The 20,690-nt window shown below is 41.0% G+C and overlaps 3 protein-coding genes across 6 annotated transcripts; all 3 read left to right on the plus strand.

Annotated features, from left to right (window-relative positions):
• The first annotated feature begins 5,705 nt into the window (after nucleotides 1-5,705).
• LOC134019059 (solute carrier family 2, facilitated glucose transporter member 1-like) lies at nucleotides 5,706-11,404 on the plus strand. Of its 2 annotated transcripts, none has more exons than XM_062459564.1 (10): nucleotides 5,706-6,029; nucleotides 8,084-8,179; nucleotides 8,805-8,965; nucleotides 9,059-9,299; nucleotides 9,465-9,627; nucleotides 9,733-9,920; nucleotides 10,074-10,178; nucleotides 10,327-10,428; nucleotides 10,538-10,741; nucleotides 10,842-11,404. In XM_062459564.1, exons 1-10 carry the CDS (start codon nucleotides 6,006-6,008, stop codon nucleotides 11,046-11,048), a joined length of 1,491 nt encoding a protein of 496 aa, XP_062315548.1. In that variant the 5' UTR covers nucleotides 5,706-6,005; the 3' UTR covers nucleotides 11,049-11,404. The 2 variants fall into 2 exon arrangements, with proteins under 2 accessions (XP_062315548.1, XP_062315549.1); XM_062459565.1 differs by having other exon boundaries at nucleotides 5,706-6,023.
• A 1,077-nt stretch (nucleotides 11,405-12,481) lies between these two features.
• trappc6b (trafficking protein particle complex subunit 6B) lies at nucleotides 12,482-14,346 on the plus strand. The gene is made up of 6 exons (XM_062459657.1): nucleotides 12,482-12,815; nucleotides 12,938-13,005; nucleotides 13,219-13,336; nucleotides 13,467-13,550; nucleotides 13,676-13,769; nucleotides 14,060-14,346. Exons 1-6 carry the CDS (start codon nucleotides 12,735-12,737, stop codon nucleotides 14,089-14,091), a joined length of 477 nt encoding a protein of 158 aa, XP_062315641.1. The 5' UTR covers nucleotides 12,482-12,734; the 3' UTR covers nucleotides 14,092-14,346.
• A 747-nt stretch (nucleotides 14,347-15,093) lies between these two features.
• On the plus strand, nucleotides 15,094-20,562 carry tpx2 (TPX2 microtubule nucleation factor). Of its 3 annotated transcripts, none has more exons than XM_062459524.1 (18): nucleotides 15,094-15,219; nucleotides 15,715-15,819; nucleotides 15,943-16,083; nucleotides 16,251-16,368; nucleotides 16,568-16,639; nucleotides 16,756-16,794; nucleotides 16,954-17,061; nucleotides 17,507-17,616; nucleotides 17,757-17,911; nucleotides 18,030-18,201; nucleotides 18,318-18,456; nucleotides 18,539-18,758; nucleotides 18,869-18,964; nucleotides 19,064-19,237; nucleotides 19,349-19,495; nucleotides 19,582-19,693; nucleotides 20,037-20,224; nucleotides 20,327-20,562. In XM_062459524.1, exons 2-18 carry the CDS (start codon nucleotides 15,717-15,719, stop codon nucleotides 20,435-20,437), a joined length of 2,205 nt encoding a protein of 734 aa, XP_062315508.1. In that variant the 5' UTR covers nucleotides 15,094-15,219; nucleotides 15,715-15,716; the 3' UTR covers nucleotides 20,438-20,562. The 3 variants fall into 3 exon arrangements, with proteins under 3 accessions (XP_062315508.1, XP_062315509.1, XP_062315510.1); XM_062459525.1 differs by having other exon boundaries at nucleotides 20,058-20,224; XM_062459526.1 differs by lacking the exon at nucleotides 16,756-16,794.
• Nucleotides 20,563-20,690: the final 128 nt, after the last annotated feature.

The raw sequence follows: 20,690 nt of genomic DNA on the forward strand, positions 1-20,690 counted from the left end.
GTCCCTAATAGGCTTGTAGAAGTATTAAATAGTCTTCACTTCACTTTATTTATGAAAAAATAACAGAGCTCCACCATGTGGTCAGATTTCAGAACTGCAATTTGTGATCAATTTGTACTCACTACTGCCATTTCCCTAAAACAATTGCGTTACATTTCTTAAATGAGATAATGTCAATCAGGCCAAGTTGCCAAAGTCTAAACCTAACCTAACCTTGGATATTTTTGCAGCTCATTTGGCTAGGAAACTTAGATAGCTGAAGTAGGTCCATGCTGTGCTCCTCAGCAGGAGTAACCAAGCCCCCAGCCTTAGGCATTGTGCTTTATTGAATTTATTGCCAATCAGCCTGCAGCGGAAAATGTTGCGAATCCGACGATTACTGGACAGTTTCGCTTTACCGACTTTTCTGAAAACTGGACCACGTTCTGCATTACCATTCAAATGTACCCGTGGTGGTTTAAAATGTTAACCTAATCTGAATTTTAGGATTGAGCTGGTGGCCTTGTTGAGCAAGATCATCTTCAGACGCTGTAGCCCTACAACACCTATTCATCTTAATGTATTCTTTATATCAAAGTTAATGAGTGTTCATAATTGCTATATATTAAGGTGTGTGGGGGGGGGGGGTATGGGGGGGTGGTCAAGACAAAATTGAATTGGGCCTTCCCACACACACCACACAAACACACAGGGAGTGTCTTAACTCCTCCTGAGCCAGTGGGATTGAGACAGATGAGTATCAGACAACTGTCTCTCCTGCAGTGACGTCCTGTTGCTCTGGTCCAGTCAGCTTCCCTCCACAGTGCTCACCAGAGACCATGCCCACCAGAGAGAGTGTCAAACCCCCCGTCACACACCCCACAGAGGCCACCAGCCTGGTCCGGGGAGCCAGTGATGCAGAGGTAAGCAAGTATAAGGACCCATCTCCTAATGCTTCAGCACAAATGTTTGCTGTGGAATATTTGGATATTTATTTTCTGCAGCATGTTTATGAACCACACTATCTAAAGCAAACCATTTTTATAGCTGGATAGATCAACTAGAGATCTCCTGGCATGGGGTGTAATTATGTCTGTTGCCAAAGGGGAGGTGTGTGTGTGTGTGTGTGTGTGTGTGTGTGTGTGTGAGAGCACACACTTGTGCACATGGGTATGTACCACCTCTTTGTATGTGTGAATGCATCTGTGAATACTTTCAATTTCTGCGTGAGTGTACAGTATGTGTGCACCTGCATATCTGAATGTGTGTGTGTGTGTGTGTTGTATCCGGTTCTTCAGACCGAGCCAGACAGTGGGTTTGTGAGCACTGAAGACGAAAAAAGCATCAATTTATAATAGTTTGAGAGCTCAATGCTGTTTATCATGGTGTAGATGTTAGACTGTAATCTGATTACAAGAGGGGACTGTGTAATCCAGTTTGCCAACAGTTATTGTCAAAGTATTATGGTGGTCTGATATCCCTTTCTTGATTTTAGGAATAAAACAGTTGGCCCCTAATGTACCTACCCCCACGGCCATGCCCCAGCTTATGTTTGCCTACCCTAGTGTGTCCCTGTGTTCTGTGTTTATTAGGTTCACCTGTGTCTGGTTGATTGTCTCATTAGTGTTGCGTTCACCTGTGTCTTGTTTGGTTTTGTATTTAAGTCCCTGTTCTTTATTCAGTCTGGGTCAGTTGTTGTTTCGTGAAGCATGTGAGTTTCTTGTCTCTCCCTGCTGTCCATGTTTTTGAGTCAAAAACTTGCCTTCTGCCTGGATCCTCTCTGCACCTCATCACCAAACCCATGCAGTTACTAAACAGCTTTCCAATGTTCTGAAATCAATTCTCAATTACCAACTGCCTTATCAGTTGATGCCGTATTTTCTCAACCCATGCACTGAGGAAGTATCATGTGGGAGAGCCTCTGGAAAATATCTGATGTGCCATTAGTGCTGGTAATTGGAAGCCCTTTGCTGTATGATCGAGTAAAGACAACATGGAAGAAAGAGAAGTCTGTGTGTATAAACAGAGGCCTACTATGAACTGACATCATGCACCCCTACTTTCTGAGTTGTCACTCCCATTACACAAATCCAATAACATCCTTACCTTCATACAGAGGAACCGGTCTTGAGTTTTTTCTCAAGTCGTTCATTTCATTTTATGACAGATTTTACTAAAACATGACATTTCTGTTCACCTGGGCATGGAGGATGACATAAAGCATCAATTGGTGTTGAGTCCGTATTGTTTGTTCCATAAAGACTTGCCAATACAACAAGAGTAGGGCGACACCCTGCTAGCAGTCATCAATGACATATTAGTTATTTTCCATAATATGCATGGTTTTCATATGGAACTAATTGTAGGTGTGGGAGGCTACTGGTGTAGAGTCCCATCTCACTCTTACAATGACTCAGACTTAGTACTAATACTGACACATAAGGTGGTGGCAGTCTCTTTTCAGAAGCTCTGTCCCATAGGTTGGTCTCCCTAGTCTGGGTCAAGACCTGGGTCAGGACCAAATTAAACATTTATTATACGTGTCAAATATTCAAAACTAAAATGGAGTGGAGGTCAATGGATGAAAGTATGGAGATATTCCTGTGATTCTAAGAGCATGACTGTAGTGAATATGGAAGACTGCCTGGTCATGGGGAACATGTGTTTCACAGTTAGACCCATATTATATCCTCACTTTTTGATGTTTTTGGACAATCTTTTAGTTCACTACAAATGATGCTTGATGTTGTTGAGAGATTAATGTAGTCTTATTTTTAGCATTCAGATGTGATGAATAATCACCTAAAGGGGTTGAAGCGGCATCAATGATGGCACAGTTTTAAACATGTGATCCGTCTCTGATATCTGAATTGGACACCAAGTGCATGTCACGCTTGTCCTATTTCTTACTCCTCCACTAGATGGCAGTAAGAAACCATTTTACATCTTCCCAAAAGTTAGCTGATGTTTACAGTTCTAGAATAAACCAGGAAAATATATGAAAACTTTTAATTGGCAATTGCAATTTGATCTATTATTTACATGTTATTTACATAAACTTTTATGTTGGTTCAAAAAACAGGCCTGTATGATGAAGGTTATCAAACTCTTAAAAATGTCTGTATATTCACACTTTATCATTGGTATCATCAATGCAGACATCATCGATTACTTTCAAAACCTTGATGAAACCATAAACTATCTCAAGACCAAACAAAAGGGTGGCATCTACCTGGAAACCTAAAGCTTAAATCGAAAGTTTTCTATGTTTTTAACTGGGACCTGGCCCATTGTAGGGATTTTTACATCTAAAACCTTAGGGGGGGGGGGGGAAATAAGGCTCATTGCCAGTGGACACACCTCTGTGGCATGAACATACTTGTATTGGACAGTAATGTCATCCTTTCAACTGAGCTAAAAGCTCTTTTCTAACATCCCCCTTTCATGGGGGTGTCACGAATCATCGGAGAATATCGTTCTCAATCTCAAAATGGCAGCACTGATGGGTAGGATGCGAGTGGTGAGAAAGGAAATGTGTACAATTTCAGGGTACATTGGTCATATGCTGATGGCCGTATCAACTCTAAATTTATAAATAATCCAGTTTAAAATCAACTCACCTATTGACTGTTTTCAAACTAAAGGTATGTTAATGACTTTACCAAAAGAGAGATTAGAGGGAGACCGCATGGTGTCCCTTTGTTGTGAAAATGTACGAAATGTTTTATGCAAAGGTTCAAACTACAGACATTATTAGATCTAATATGTTGAGGAAAACCGACTATGGGGTTGCTCCGAGCTGAGTTTGGATGCTACTTTGGGGAGCAGGGCAGGCTTCAGGTGTCAGAGCAGGTGAGGGGGGATCGGGTTTCTGTCATGTGAGGGTGACTCACAATAGAGGTAGGACATTGCTGGTCAGTAGTTTGAGTCACATGACTACCTGGATTAGGTGTCATGTCCTTAACCAAGCTCATCCTCTCTCAAGGGAGGTCAGGCTGGCCAGAGGCCAGAATATATGAACACAGACTACACAACAATAGGACATACAAGTGTTTTATAGATAAAAAATAAATAGGTAGAAGGTGGATAGAAGGGCATAGGATCTGAAAAGACTCAATCGAAACGGAGAAGATTACACATACAGTATTTGTTTCACCAGTGTCCTCCTAGTGTATTGCTGTGTAGAATTAAGTCAGGCCCCAGACTGTTGGGACAAATTGAGCAAAATCATCATTTCAAATGTTTTGGCATCCAAGCCATTGTGGATTTTACTAATTGCAAAATGCTTCCTTAAAAATAGCAGCTGTACTCTGGGGGATTACATTAAGAGCCAGAACACTTCTGGCCAGATTAGTGCTCTCTCACTTGAGCATGTATGACAGAAAACAATGAATCCTTAGCCACAACAGGTGAGTCAAATATCAGAAATGGACACACAAATAGACAGTGACATTTATTATTGTGAACAAGCTATGACACATCACTTGTAAGGCTGCTTGTAAGTTCAAATACTAAATATCAAGTGGTGGGATCACAACACATGTTGTCCTGCTGGCAATGAGACAGAGCAGACCTTGTCTCTGTAAATTCCACCAGTGCAGAAAGAAACACTGATTTGCCCTTCTTTGCTATTCTATCTCAGAGGAACAGATAAACTCTTTCATTGGGCATAAGAGCTGTTATATGCTGCCAAAAGCCTTGTCCCGAGTTGAAAACGATGTTTGTGTTTTGTTTGGCTTGCAAGCAACTCATTGAAAACTAGCTCACTGAAAAAGCTCAGCATTTTGGAGTTGTATCCTGTTCAGTGGGAGGTGATACCATAAAGATGTTGCATTGCTAATATCCACGCTGGGCTCTTTTAGTCTCCTATCTCTAGTCTGGCTGTTTGACACAAAATAGTATTGAAAAAAAGTCTCTCATTCCTATTCAACTCTGTTTTGTGGCTGAGAAATCTGGGGACATGGCTGGGAAAGTCTTTCTGAGTCCCCTTTCTGCTGGCTAGCCCGTAAATCTCAAGTGTGGGAAGCTAGAATATAATGCAACATTAAATTATGTAAAATACCTGTTTTAGTTAGAGTTATAAATACTGCACATGTAGTCCGCAAGAAATATACAACCTGAACCTGGTTTCTTTTCTCTGACCAATGTGGCATGTTGTTGTGGCTTCATGGTGGATATGACTGCTTAGTCTCACTATCTTCTGAACTTCTTATTTGCAGTGTATCATGGATAGTTTTGTCATGTGATACACGCTGACAGTGTGTGTAAGTTGGTGTGTAATCCATGACCAGTTGGTCATGGATGCTAAGGTGACCGCTGAGAATCCCTTAGGCCTATTATCACAGCAGAGTGTGACCCTTACTCAAGCATGCAATCACCGTTTTTATCTGTACAAATGATCCCAAGGTAAGCATTTGGGCTAGTCTGTTGACTAAACTGAATTTATTCTAGGTGTTGAATTCAGACAAATACTCCATGATTCATTATATGGACAGGACAAATGTTAACTGTGTTAAGAACTGTTTCTAATCCTTGATTACAATTATGGAGTAATTCAGTACAACAATATCCAAAATGTAAACATACATCCTGTAAATTCTACCCTGAAATGGAGTGCGTCATCCATGGCTGTCTATTATCGTCTTTTAGCTGCAGCCATGTTAGACACCTCCCACACCTTGCCCCAAGGCAAACGCTAGCCAATCACAGTGCTATATCTAATAATATTAACCGGTTTAGGTCTTCTACCTGCAAGTCAATGGAAGTCTGTTACGGGACAATAAACAAATGAAACAACAAGAACCAGAAGAAATTAATGCATAATGGTAGCCTTAGAATGACATACGGATTTTAATTATTTTTTTCTTTTTTTAAGTGCTATCTAAAGGACTACTTTTATGTAGTGTGTACTCTTAAACCCTGTATCAGGAAAATCGACCTCAGTATCCTGTTCAAAATCACCAATATCTCCACACGTACAAGGTGCAAGATATCCTGAAAGACTCAACATTTCGATCACTTATACCATGGAATCCGGGAGTAAGGTAACGGTAAAAAAATGTTTTGTAATCAAACTTTATTGATTTATATTATATCTATTCATGTATCTGTCTTGGTAATTAAAACGTCTAGTCTGATATCTACTTTCTCACGCATTCCAGTCATTTCTCACACTCTCACGCATCACCTTGTATTTCTCACGCATTTCAACCATTTATCACGCTGAGAAGTATGGGATAACAAGTCCCGCTACATACAATTAACGGACCAGGCGCAGGCCTACTATCTGCCGATGATAGTCTGCCGATGATAGTTGGTTCGAGTTATAAAGAGTTAGATGCCAATCAGAAAACATCACCAGCACCCCCCACTAGTAGGCTAAGAGATCAATATGGACGTATGCTGATTGTCTATGTTGATTGTGTGTGACCTGTTGTTAAATCATAAACCTAATGCCAAGTTGTTGAATACATAACACTGAATGATGACCATGCAGTTACCTGTGAACAGTAGTGTTAAGAGCCAGGTGTGTTTTTTTTTTTTTTTTACCTGAAACCCAGTGGTTGGTAACACAATGTGTCTCCATCTCAAATGTCACATCCCCCATGTGACCCGCCTCTGTGTGTAGACGTGCGGTTGTGCATGCATCCTTGTATTTGTATACAAATACAGGTATATAGATACTAGCATCAATGGAGGAAAAGTAGATAGGTCCAATACTCACACTTTACCTGTCATGTTATGACATGTGACATGCTAAGGCTACAGTCTTGTGTTGTGTTCACATGCAAGTTTGCAGCAGTGCATGTATCTTTGGATGGACCATGCCTTTATCTATTATTTATCAGGTTTTCTGATGAGATTTTTGTTACATTTGCACACAGTCATGCATAGCTTCCCCTTAAAGACAGATACAAATGAATATGCTTACATATATATTTAATACAGTAATAACGACAGGCCATACGATGACTCACTTTCACTCACTCACTCACACCCAAACACACACACATACAGTACACATTTCCCGCACACATCCCCACCTGCTTATACTGAACAAACCAATGCCCTGCATCATCACCACCTTCTGTTTTTACTGAGCAAACCATCACGCTGGGCAGTGATATGGAATTAGTCTTGGTTATGCTAGTATGAAATCTTGTAGGACATAAAGGGATAATTAAATAGATAGAATCGCTCTCTATAGCAGTAGGTATCATTAGAACGACAATACACACGGCAGATTATCCTTAGAAAGCTGTGTGTTGGCTGATTTCTAATTGCTTCACTGGAAATAACCTTCTACTTGCTGTAGAGCCCTGTCATCAAAAGACAGGAGCCAGAGATTAAACACTATTCACAGACCATTGACGTAACATGCCTGAACCAATGGAATATAGACTTCTATGGTGTCTTACCAATTACCTTGGGGTGGTTCCAAAATAAAAGAGGTTTTGAGATAATTTACAATGTATTTATTCTACTTAGCAATTACAATTATTTTATGGTATGCAATTCAACTTTTTGCTTTGTTAATTTGATACATAATTGTGTGTTCTCTTGAAAAGCACCTGTTGAATATAACCTTCTGTGAAGTCAAGTGGGATAGTGTGCATCATTATGTTATCATCACTATGTAAGCAAATCTCGCAAAGTTTTGCCAGCTGTAGATCTGCTTCAAGAGGTTACTTAGTAATAGATGTACAAAGGGTTATGTTTAGGTGTACTCGTTACATAAAGGCTTAGTGTGTGGGAATGGCTTAAGGCAAGTCTCAAGTGTGTGGTCTGTGTTGACATCTTGTGCACATAGTCAAGTTGTGATATGCCTTATGAGAACAATACACATCAGTGGTGGCCAGTGGACTTTATTTATTAAAAGTTTATTTTACCTCTTAGACACTAAACAAAAAAAATAGCACTGTATTTAAAATAGCTCATAGTGTAAAGCTTGAACAGAAACCAGACTTAAGTTATAATTAATATTTAGAAGGCTAGCTAAGCCTCAATATCTGTATTTAATCAAATGTTTTCCCTGCCTCTCTCACTCAAACAAACTTAAAACTTGAACTTATTTGAAAATTTCTTATTTTTTTGCATGTTACAGCAAGTGACAAGCCAGCTATTGATGGCTGTTGGAACAGCTGTAATTGGCTCCCTGCAGTTTGGCTATAACACAGGGGTCATCAACGCTCCTCAGAAGGTGAGTATTGGATTGGACCGGACAAAAACAAGGCACTAAATACTATGTCATAACACGAGTTATGAGTTAGCTGGAACACTGACAACATAATGAAAGCTTTATGATATTATGAGGTGGACCAGTGCGTTACACGGAAAAGTAAAATAACTATTATTGACATGGATTATTAAAAAATGTGGTGAAAACTAGACAGCACACGTCATTACTATTATTGCACACAATGTCATTATCCAAATACATAACAAGTGGAGCTTACCTTTTGGCTTCAACCATGCATTGACGGAAGTGGGTGAATAAGACCAAGCTTGATTGTCCCCACTGGGGGGGGGGGGGGGGGGGGGGGCTAGGAAAATGTGTGTATCAGCATGGTATAGATAGCCACAGTCTCAGGGCACACCCTTTAGAGGACACTGCACCCTCTGCTTGACTCCTATCAACTGCAGCCTGGCGAACATTTATTTGTTAACATACAATGATTATGTGCAAAAAAAAAATCTGTTGACTTTTTCAAGGGGGTTTTAGATGTTTGAAAGTAGCTGTTTGACATAGATTCCATGCTTATCTGGAAAGTTTGTTTAAATCATCCAGTTTCAATTGATACCCTACATGTTGAATTGTGTTTCAGATCATTGAGAACTTCTACAATGAGACATGGCACAGCAGATATTCGGAACACATCCCCCAAACCTCCCTGACCACAATGTGGTCCGTCTCCGTAGCCATCTTCTCTGTGGGAGGAATGTTTGGCTCATTCTCTGTAGGCCTGTTTGTCAATCGACTAGGAAGGTACAATACTAGTGTTTGGTCAAACCTGATAGACTAGTTTGATAAAAAGAAGAGTGAGAAAGATTACATATATGTCCATTTCCTGCTTTACAGGAAAAACTCCATGTTCCTAGCCAACGTGTTGGCCTTCATCGCAGCTGCCTTCATGGGTTTCTCTAAGATGGCAGCTTCCTGGGAGATGCTGATCACTGGCCGCTTCATTGTGGGCCTGTACTCAGGACTATCTACTGGTTTTGTGCCCATGTATGTAGGGGAGATCTCGCCCACCTCCCTCCGTGGGGCTCTCGGCACCCTACATCAGCTGGGCATCGTCATTGGCATCCTCATGGCACAAGTAAGTTAACAAACGTGTTAGTTGATGGATCCAATCAAGTGTAGTAACCAGTACCATACCTGAACAGACCATTGGGTATTCTTTGTACTCCTGAAGTACAGTTCTAGAGTGAATATAGAGTATAATGGATTGTAATGCCTGATGGCATTGCTGCCACCTGGTCAGGTCTTTGGAATTGAGTCGATCATGGGGAACAGTTCGCTGTGGCCCTTCTTGCTGGGTTTCACCTGCATCCCGGCCGTAGTGCAGTGCTCCCTGCTGCCCTTCTGCCCAGAGAGTCCCCGCTTCCTCCTCATCAACCGCAATGAGGAAAACAAGGCCAAGAGTGGTAAGACAACACTTGTCTTTTACTAAACTATTACTTTTACTAAACTATTTAATTGAAGACTAAGATTGGAGCAAGTTGTATTGAGCCTTTTGATACATTTCACAGTTTTGAAAAAACTGCGAGGCACAGATGAGGTGAGCGCCGACATGCATGAGATGAAAGAGGAGAGTAGACAAATGATGAGGGAGAAGAAGGTGACCATCGCTGAGCTGTTCCGCTCTCCCCTATACCGCCAGCCCATCTTCATTGCAATCATGTTGCAGCTCTCCCAGCAGTTGTCTGGCATCAACGCTGTGAGTCCTGCTCACCTTAACAACATTAACGCCCTTCTACACAGATACTACATCTTGCATCCACTGAAACACACACATCAATTTTGTACATGATGAGCATGCATACACAAATACTGATAACAGTAAATCTCTCCATATTGTGTGATGCCACAGATTTTCTACTACTCCACCAGGATTTTTGAGAAGGCTGGGGTGTCTCAGCCAGTCTATGCCACCATCGGGGCTGGGATTGTCAACACGGCCTTCACTGTGGTGTCTGTAAGTTACAAAATCTGTTTTCCAGCATAACTCCCCAAGCTAGTAGTCAGTACAGACTGTATGATTAAATCAAATGCTCATGTAACCCCCTATAATAACAATTCTTATACTTCTCTTATAATTCTCTATCTTTCATATTTGTTCATAGCTGTTTGTGGTGGAGCGTGCTGGTAGAAGATCCCTCCACCTCATTGGGTTGCTGGGAATGGCCGGATCAGCAGTCTTGATGACCATCGCCATGGCATTGTTGGTATGTAGATAATCTCATTCCTCACTTTTACGAGTGTCCTGAAGAAAATACAATGGGCCATGCGGTATAGTAATACATAACACATTTTTGTTTCCCCTTTCTTCATCAGGACCAGTTGAAGTGGATGTCATATGTCAGTATTGTGGCCATATTCAGTTTTGTGGCCTTTTTTGAGATTGGCCCTGGCCCCATCCCTTGGTTCATTGTGGCTGAACTCTTCAGCCAAGGTCCTCGGCCCTCAGCATTCGCTGTAGCAGGCTTTTCTAACTGGTCTTCAAACTTCCTTGTGGGCATGTGCTTTCAGTATGTTGAGGTAAGGAGTCACCTTGTCAATTCCTGGTCTTTTGTCACATGATAATCATAATACATTAGTCACAGGATCTCTTGACTCACTTCTACAAATTTCTCTTCAGCAACTGTGCGGCCCTTATGTCTTTATCATCTTCACTGTGCTGTTACTCGGCTTCTTCGTCTTCACCTTCTTCAAAGTGCCTGAGACTAAAGGACGGACCTTCGACGAGATCTCAGCTGGCTTTCGCCAGAGTGCAGGACAGGGGGCGGACAAGTATTCTGCACCTGAGGAGCTCAATACGCTTGGGGGGGCAGATTCTGAGCTTTGAATACCCCAACTTATACATATAGTAACTTCACCACACATACATACACCACATCTTTTACATCTTTACAAACTACACTGTTCGGCTGCACTGATGGACCCCAACTACTTATGGTGTGATAGATATTACACTAGGAGTGATTGAATGCTTTTAAGACAAAAGAGGCATATGTAAATATGTATTTTATTATTTACTCACAGTTTATACTTGAAAGTACTTGAAAGTGTTGGTCTCTTTAAAGTATGATTTCTCAATGTAATAACAGGAAAGGTGTTAATATCCAAAAGTCAAACTATTGACAAATCATTGTTTTAAGATAATAAGCCAGGGGAACAATCTCAATATGGTATCAGTATATAAGAGATAAGAGATATATATCAGTATATACGTATAAGAGATGTATTTTGTGTATGTTATGGTTTATGTTATTGGATGTTATATTGGGTGACCATCTTTATGTGCCCATAACCCACTCTCTTATCAAATGAAATAGAGAATTTGCCAGTATTTTTTTGTTTGTTATCCAAGGGATGTTACAATACTTTACTGGACACTAAGAAAGGCATATTGACTTGATTTAGTATGTGAGCGTGCGTGTGTGTCTTCACTATATGATTAGTGGCTTTTCCTTTACAATTGAACATAATTGCATACTCTAAATAACATAAAAAAACGAAGTAACTGTAAATATATTCCAGCCTAACAGTTAGTGTAATATTTACAAACATGTCAGTACATTCATTAGGGCTCCTTTAAATGCTCTGAGGGCTAAAAGCGTCATACATATTGAAAAGACAAATCTGTGTGTATTAGATATGAGTGATTCTTTTTTGTAATGATAATGTGCCAAGACATGCTGCTGTCATGACAGTTCTGTTTTATGAGACATCGTGTGATAGTTGGGTTTTTGGATCAATAAAACGAAGCTGCACAAAGAATAACATGCATGGCTGTCTTTCTCAAATACACACAGTAATTAATTGTATAGTACCCACTAGTAATGGATTTGCCTAATGTATACTAAATTAGCCTGCGTTTTTATGTAAATAAAGGCCTAAAATGGCCCAACATGAGGCAATAAGTTGCTGTTCTCATCTTTCTGACAAGCTAATCGCGTGAGCCCCCTGGTGCCGAAAATTATTTCTGAAAAGAAAGCTCAAGACTTCGCACGAAGAACGAGGCAATGGCGTAGAACGGACCCTATGTCCACATTACTGACACTACTAAAATGTATTAAAACATTTGTGACGGCGATTATACGTATATATTTATACAATCCCTTAACTGAATGATATTTTAAACGTGGCACGAATTAATCAGTCGCTAGTGAGGGAACACAATTTCGTGATTCTTTTTTTTTTGTCAGGCAGAGTTTGGGCTACTTTTTGAAGGAATTTAAGACCCCGTTTGTATAGTATCAGCAGAGCCTGTTTAAGGAGACATTCTCTGATAGTATCCGATCTGAAATTAAATGGTAGAAATAATTGAAAATGTTCTTCGTAAATGGTGACCAGTGACATGTTCATGCAAGCGGGTTTCTTACATTGTTTTCAAATGTTGTGTTCGTTGTTATGCGCAAATAGCTTTCAAGTTGCTATTGAGGAAGCATACGATATTAGCCTACTTCCTAAAACGATTAGACTGTTTTGTTGACTTGGGGTGTTCTTGCATTAATCTATCTGTTAAAACATGGCAGACGAAGCCCTTTTTCAGTTCCTACACAACGAAGTAATTCAGTACATTTACAAATCTGATGAAAATGAAGAAATGGTAAGCTATATGCATGCTGTTCTAATTAGCCTATATAGAAATGCTTGAGAATTTTGAGAATATAAGATGTGCATTTCAGTCGTGGTTTTTATGTGTGACATTTTTGACAACCCTGTAACTAGGAAAATGGAAGGTGCATTACCAAACTGGAGAATATGGGCTTCAGGGTGGGCCAAGGACTGATAGAAAGGTTGGTTTTATATTCTTCCTGATAGGTCGATGGTACTGATCATATTTTAAGCTTTTATTGTGTAGGCTACTGACAGTGATGTTTATGATGTTGTAAACATAAATAAACAACCCTTTTCCCCTAATGTTCCACTCTTATGACTGTCTTTGTGTTATATTGATGAAAGGAAATGAAAAACTGAGTGTGAAAACAGTGGATCTTTTTTAAATTAAGGTTCACCAAAGACACAGCTAGGTTTAAAGATGAACTGGATGTCATGAAATTCATCTGCAAGGACTTTTGGACCAGCGTCTTCAAAAAGCAAATAGACAACCTCAGAACAAATCACCAAGTAAGACTTATGATAAACACTTAATAACCTGTTTAGTCAACATCTATTTAAAATCCACATTTCCACTAGAGTAATTGAGGCATAATCACACACAAAGGAATAGTGCTGATGAATGTGTCTTCTTTTGCAGGGTATTTATGTTCTGCAGGATAACAAGTTCCGGTTACTCACACAGCTCTCAGCTGGTAAACAGCATTTAGAGCATGCACCAAAGGTGAGGAAAGTGTCGAATTTACAATGTAAAAAAAGTATTCCAGTGAAGAAGAATAATTTGTTTTAGTAATTCCTATCTTATTGGTTTGGTGTGTGTGCTAACTATAATTGGATGTATCTTTACAGTATTTGGCTTTTACGTGTGGCCTGGTGCGAGGAGGGCTTTCCAACCTTGGGGTGAAGAGTATTGTCACAGCTGAGGTTTCTGTCATGCCTGCCTGTAAGAGTTTGAATATTTAGACCACCACAGTCAAGCACAATATGACAAAGTTGAATCCCAATCTGCTGCATTGATTCTAATAATAAAATGCTCAACATAATTTGTCTCAATGTTGTGCAAACATGATATAACAGTTATTTGATTAGATTCAACTGTATTGTCATTGTGCTCAGTACGAGCCAATGAAAAGCATTTAGCATCTAACTAGAAGTGCAAATAATAATAGCTTGTAAACATGCATAATGTGTGAGGTAAGAATTATATTGTTTCACTGTTTAATTTATCCACAGGTAAATTCCAAGTTATGATCCAGAAAATGTAGGACCCATCTGAAGACAACTTCTTCTCTTAAAGCCTTTTCATATCAGCCAAATTGTCTTTTTTGTTTGAGATCAAAAGCAACCCTGCATGACTGTTGAGACATCTTTTTTGTTTTTAATTGGTGTAGTCTTTATGTTGATAATTATAAAATAAACAATGATTGCCTTTAGTATTTTATTTTATCATGTTGAATATCTTAATGTGAAATTTTGTTAAATTATTTTCACTGAATGTTGAATAAACACCATGGTATTAACAGTTTGTCATTCAAAATGCTGTAATCGACTGTTGAAACTCAACAATTTGTCTGTGATCAAAGCAACTTTTAATAATGACTGGTAATGTATTTTTTTTTATTGGCAAGGTCTACAAAAATAGAAAATACAGATGTACATACTTAATAAAAGTAGCACATACAAATATAAGCAAGACGCACCTAATTAAACACAAATATAATGTATTACATACCAAAATTCTACAGGTTTATTGTTTTAATCGGAATCAGAATTCGGTTTATTCGCCATGTATATTATACAAACACGGAATTTACTGTGGAAGGGAGGTGCAAAACACTAAAAACACTTTAAGGAGATTTTTTAAGGTGGAATACTTTGGATGTATTGCTTGATCTCTTTTTTCAACCCCCAAAAAGAGCTTTTGATGATAGTCAAATTTGACAAGAAGCAATAATACTATTTTTTTTCTTAGTTAATGCAATAGAAACTAAAGAACAAATACGTAAACAACATTGAGAAACCCAAAAGAAAGTTCTGGTTAATAATCTTACAAAAATCTATCAAACATAATTTGTACAATCCCAAATTATGCATTACACAATGTCTAATCCAATTAATTTAAAACGTGTTGGCTACTTAAAGATTAAAACAAAATAAAAAAGTTCAGTCCCAAATGCCTGCTGATGTTTTTAGATGACGACTTCCCTGTTTATCATGAAGGGTTTTAGTGAGCCAATGAATTACCGGGAAATCTTAACCAGATTGGTCATTGGTTTGTTTAAAAGGGAGTGAATTCAAACGTAATTCAAATCTCCTCCTTCATTTCAGTTGTATTGACGGTTGTGCACACTTTTGTCTGTTCTTGACCGGGCCCGACTGAAAACATTGTAAAGGTATGTTGAGCAATCGTTTGTATTTGTGCCGTAATTTAGATAAACTGTATTCGTTAAGTGGCCAAATAGGAGTTTGTGAGCCCAAACGTCGGGAAATAACTATGGTACAGTAGCTAGCTAGCACTGTCTAGTCTGGCTGTGTGTATACTAGCTACTGTAGTTAGCAAGCTAGACTAGTACTAGTACCGTAGTCAGCTCATTGTAAAACGTTTTTGGAGATTGTTGGCTAGCACTAGTTGCTAAACATTGTCGTCAAATGTTGATTTTCGACAGCTTCTATTACAACGCGTTTAAAGTAGCTTTTTGTTTGTTAGCCCTGTCCATCCCAGATAAAGCGCTGAGATGGATGTACATCAGAATTCGGTTCATTCGCCATGTATGTTACACAAACACGGAATTTACTGTGGCAGGAGGGTGGAGACAAATATACGGATCTTTAATGAGTAAAAAGTACAATAGTTAAACAAATTGTTTAGTGTTTTTTGTTTTTTCCAGATATGGCGCAAAGTGAGTCTGCTAATCTTTATGAATACGATGCCCCGTCTGATGTCGTCGATTTTGAAGCACCGGACCACGAGGACGAAGTAGACCATTGGTTTGGTGAGTTAACGCTATGTTTTGAGTTTTGCTTTGTACTGAAACGTTGGCGATATCAATGGCCTGTATACTGGTAGCTGAAACTGATTTCTTGCGTTCATAATAAATGTGAGGATGCATTTCCAGAACAACAAGGTTCAGCAGAAGACGGGTTCAGATTGAACCTTGCCACACCACCAAGGCATAATATTCCTTTCTGTGGAAATGACAAGGCAAGCCTTCCCCTAGCAGTGATTTCTCCCAGAGTGAAAGAGGGTGCATGCTCTGGTGAGACTTCCAAATACTACTTGGTGTAATTATATTTGTGAACTAGTTCACCTTTCATCTGTTTGGACCATCAGGCATCGGAGCATTTCTTGTTTGCATGTTATCTTATCAGTCACCCCAGAATGGCTTGCTTATGCTGAGTCTTGTATGAAATTGCCAATTTGCAGATGCCCAAAGCACATCTGTTGCAAGCATATCCAACATTGTCACGTCTTGGGGACCTACAAGGCCAGTTCAGAAGACTGCCCAGCCAAAAAGGAAAACACCTGTTGTCCTGCCTCGCAGGTATGTTTTCGGTTTGGGCTCCATAACCTAGGATTGCAGATTAATGACCTCTTTAACTAACTCAATGCAGTGGTATTATGTTGCAAATAACTGCATTTCAATGCTTAATCTGACAGTTTAAATTGTGTTAATAGAATCTTTTAGCTACCAAGCATTATACGTACTTGCTGTGTTGACAAGCAGCTTTCTTTTCTAAAAGGGTTTCAAAGCGCAATCAGGCAGCCATTAATGAACCCACTGTTCCAGTTTCACCAGCTGCAAAGAAACGAAGGTTGGTCCTTATCTGTTGCCACAGGTCCATATGCATTTGTGGCAGAAATGATTGGTTAAGGCAGTCAGATGTTCATTATGGCAGTCAGATGTTCATTATGGTATCAATGTTTACAGAAATGTCAATACTGTAACATCATATCAACCCCAACGAAGGTAAATCCTAAGTGTCAAAAGTTCACTTGGGTGTCAAATGTATTGCTCTGCTCACAATGCATGCACGTATGGGGGGGGAAAGTATAACAAAGGGGTCCAAACCATTTATCTGAATGTTGGGGTTTACTGAATCAAATGTTTGCTGGTTTTGTTCCTTAGGAGCAGCAGTTCTATAGCTACCAAACACAGGAGTGCTGCCCGTGCCAGTGTTCGCTTTGAGGCTCGAACCAAAACCAAGGCTCAGGCTGCAACAGCTTCACAATCACAGTGAGTCATTCTGATTGCACGGCTTGTATGTTCAAACGATGCTAATGCCATGTTCCACTTAAGTCTGAGGTCCATGGCCAAACGTTCCAGGTCAAAAACACCAGAGATGTCATGGCTGAACACCATTTTTGGGGGGCAAGTTTAGACAGTTGAGCTGAATTTTCAGAGATCTGCATATCATATTGGCAGTCAGTTTTATTTAAACTAGCACTTGAGTCTAAGCTGATTGACAAGCTGAATCTTGTTTGTCAAACGGGTTTGAATAAGAACTTGCAGGATGTTAGGCAGCTCTGAGGAACAATGCATTTTGTCGCCCCCCCCCACCCTATGGAGTGTAAAGGCAAAGAAATTGAGTTAACTTTGGTTTGGCCTGCATCCTATCTAGTTGGGCAACTTGGTGTGCTCTAGCGATGCCTAAACATGAACACCTATCCATCTTTTCCAGGCAAAAGAGCTCTGAGCAGCAGGAGATGGAGCGCATTAAAAGTCTTCAGAAAGAGGTGGCTGAGCAGAGAAAGAGGAACGAGGCTAGCTACAGAGCTGCCATGGCAGGCAGTAAGAATCCCTTCCAGCACTACTGAAAGTCAACTCACTGAATATCAGACTGAGAACCCCTCGAACTCTGAAATGAATTAAGACCATCATGCATGATTCACAATACGTTTTTAATGTTCCTCACCTTTTTTCTTTTTCAGGTCAGCCACCAAGGAAGATGGTGCTGTCCACTACAGTGCCCAAGGAGTTCAGCTTCAGCACCGATGGACGAGTTAAACCCAGCAGTTCATCAACAGACAACTCCCAAAAGCAGATTGATTTCAATGCTCAGCTCCGCAAACACCCCTCCTCCCCTGTAAGGACATTTGACTGTGTATACTGGTTTGGATAAAAGCGTCCGTTAAATGTACGCGACCACTAAAGATATTGCTTGTACATTTCAGACTTCCATAATGTAACTTTTGTCTTGTAAGGCAAAGGGACCAAGAGGTGCCACTGTTCCAAAGCCTTTCAACCTGTCGACGGGCAGCAAGCGTAAGGGGGAGGACCCTGCCCCCTATGTGTCCGTAGCTGAGCAGATAGAACAGTTCCAGAAGCGTACCCCAGCTCGCTACCACCTGCGCAGCCGCATGAGTCAGGAGAGAGGTATGCATGTTTACATTTTCTACCTAATATGTTTCTATTTAAAAGTGTTTTTAGAGCTGTTCAAGATGCGTATTTGTAATGTTGGAGTTTCCACTGCCCCCCTAAACCCATGGCAGGCCCAGCCCTTGTGAAGAGTGAGCACCGGAGGATCACCCAGCCTCACACCCCCCAGCTAATGACTAGGACGAGGAGCCGCCCTACATTCACCAAGAGCAGTGCTGAGCTGGAGGATGAGGAGTTGCAGAAACTCCAACAGTGAGTCAAGCTCCCTCTTAACATACTCCTGTTGACTTGTGTCTTGGATCACTGTTAAGAGCTAATTTGCGCTTTGTCTCAGGTTTAAGTTCAAGGCATTGGAGCTGAACAGGAAGATACTGGAGGGAGCCCTGAACCCCAAGAAGCCTGCAGTGAAGGAGCCCACCAAGCCAGAGGGATTCCATCTGCAGATGGACAAGAGGCTCCAGGAGAGGCATGCCAGCAAGAAACCGGAGGAACCCGAGGAGCACTACTCCTTCCACTCTCGCCCACTGCCCACCAGGATCCTTGAGGAGGTTGTGGTGAGTGCTGCTCCTAGACTATTGTTTGTTTCAAGGTGCAAGTACACTACTCCTCACTCCTGAGTCTGGCTCAAACCTATTAGATTTACAATTTACCAACTTGTTGACAGGGAGTTCCAGAGAAGAAGGTGCTCCACCCCACTATCCCAGAGTCCCCAGCATTTGCCCTGAAGAACAGGGTGCGCATAGAAAGGAAGGTGGAGGAGGTAGGCTGGCTAACAATTGTCAAATTAATATATTTCATATGGGACTGAGTGCTCTCATTCGGATTGGAGTTCCCTGAGTTGGCATGTTATTGGTTCCAGGTGAATGTGCCAGCCCCTATGAAAGCCCATGCTGCACCCCACTTTGGCTTGCCCTTCCTTCCCAAACTCCAAGAGAAGAGCCAAGTGGATGTATGCCCCTTCTCTTTTGAAGAACGGGAGCGCGAGAGGAGAGTGATGAAGGAAAAGAGACTGGAAGAGCTACGGCATGAAGAGGTAGGTTTGAGGGTTTCTGGCGTTTGAGCTCACAGGGTTTTACCACTGGTTTCATAATGTCCTTCAAAACGGGATTATAGGAAGAGAAATCGCATTCTGCATCTTTTCCAGGTGCCCAAGTTCAAAGCCCAACCACTGCCAGACTTCCATGAAGTGGTCCTACCAGAGAAGAAAGTGGTGGAGCCCACCAAGCCTGAGCCCTTCAAGCTGCTCATTGACGAGAGGGGAGCCGTGAAGAATGACCGCTGGGAGCAGGCTGTAAGACATCCACAGTTACCGCAGGGGCCTTGGCAACAGACATGAAAGGACAACCTGCTCACTCTTACATTGTGCTCTTTCCTCAGTTGAAAGAGGAGCAGAAGCATCAGATCGAGGCGGCCTCCTTCAAAGCTAGACCAAACACGGTGACTCACAAAGAGCCGTTCCTCCCTAAAAAAGAGAACCGCACTGTTCTGGGTAAGTAAGACACTGCAATTATCAAGAGTTTTGCTTCCCCCTTCCCAGCTGTCTGCACTGTGGCAGTGGTTAGACAAGGTCTCGTCAGGTCTTAAAAAGAACATGTCATACTAAAGGAAATTCTCCTCCTGAGATTTGGAGACACTTGAATGGCAGTAGAAGCCAACAAGTGCACATGCTGGCTCAGGGTTTCTTGGTGTGGTTAACATGCTTTCCTACAGCCTGTCGTGCACCCCTAACTGTTCTGTGTATTTCTTCCCACCTTTGACTTCTTCCTCCACCACTAAATTCATTCCTACCTATTCCACCTTCTCCAACTGCTTGCTTTCGCTGGGCTCTGTAGAAGACATTAACCGTTCCGTAGTTCCAGAGGGTGTCCAGCTCTCCACAGAGCGCCGTGCCAAAGAGCGGCAGGAATTTGACCGCATCATCTGTGAGAAGGAGGCGCTGAGGGCACGTGTGGAGGAGCAGCACCATAGGGAGCAGGAGGAGCGGCAGAAGGCGGAGATTGTGGCGTTGCGCCAAGAACAGGTGACTGAGAATCTTGGACTGGATATCATTATGGGCCTTAAATGTGGTTTGTGTTGTGAATAACGTGCACTTATGTGGATGTCATTGTTTTTGCTTCATCAGGTTCATAAGGCCCAGCCGATTAGGCATTACAAGCCTGTGGAATTAAAGAAGAGTGATGTTTCTCTGACCGTGCCCCAGTCGCCCAACTTCTCAGACCGTTTCCGCATGTGATATAATGGAGGTGTTTTGCTTGTATATATTTGCCACTACTGTGCATCGGAACCTTTTTATATATAAATGCCTTTTAATTTGGTGTTCTCAAAGACCTTTTGCTACCATTCTTAATGCATATTAACGTTGCCTCTTGTCTAATAAACATATTTTGAAATCTAATGCGTTCTTTTTTTCAAACTGGACTTGACCTCTCATCTTACAGAAACTAAACCAATATTATAGCATCTTGAAGCCTATTTGTAAATTATGG

The sequence above is a fragment of the Osmerus eperlanus genome, chromosome 4 (assembly GCF_963692335.1).
Source record: "Osmerus eperlanus chromosome 4, fOsmEpe2.1, whole genome shotgun sequence".
In the NCBI taxonomy this organism is placed as follows: Eukaryota; Metazoa; Chordata; class Actinopteri; order Osmeriformes; family Osmeridae; genus Osmerus; species Osmerus eperlanus.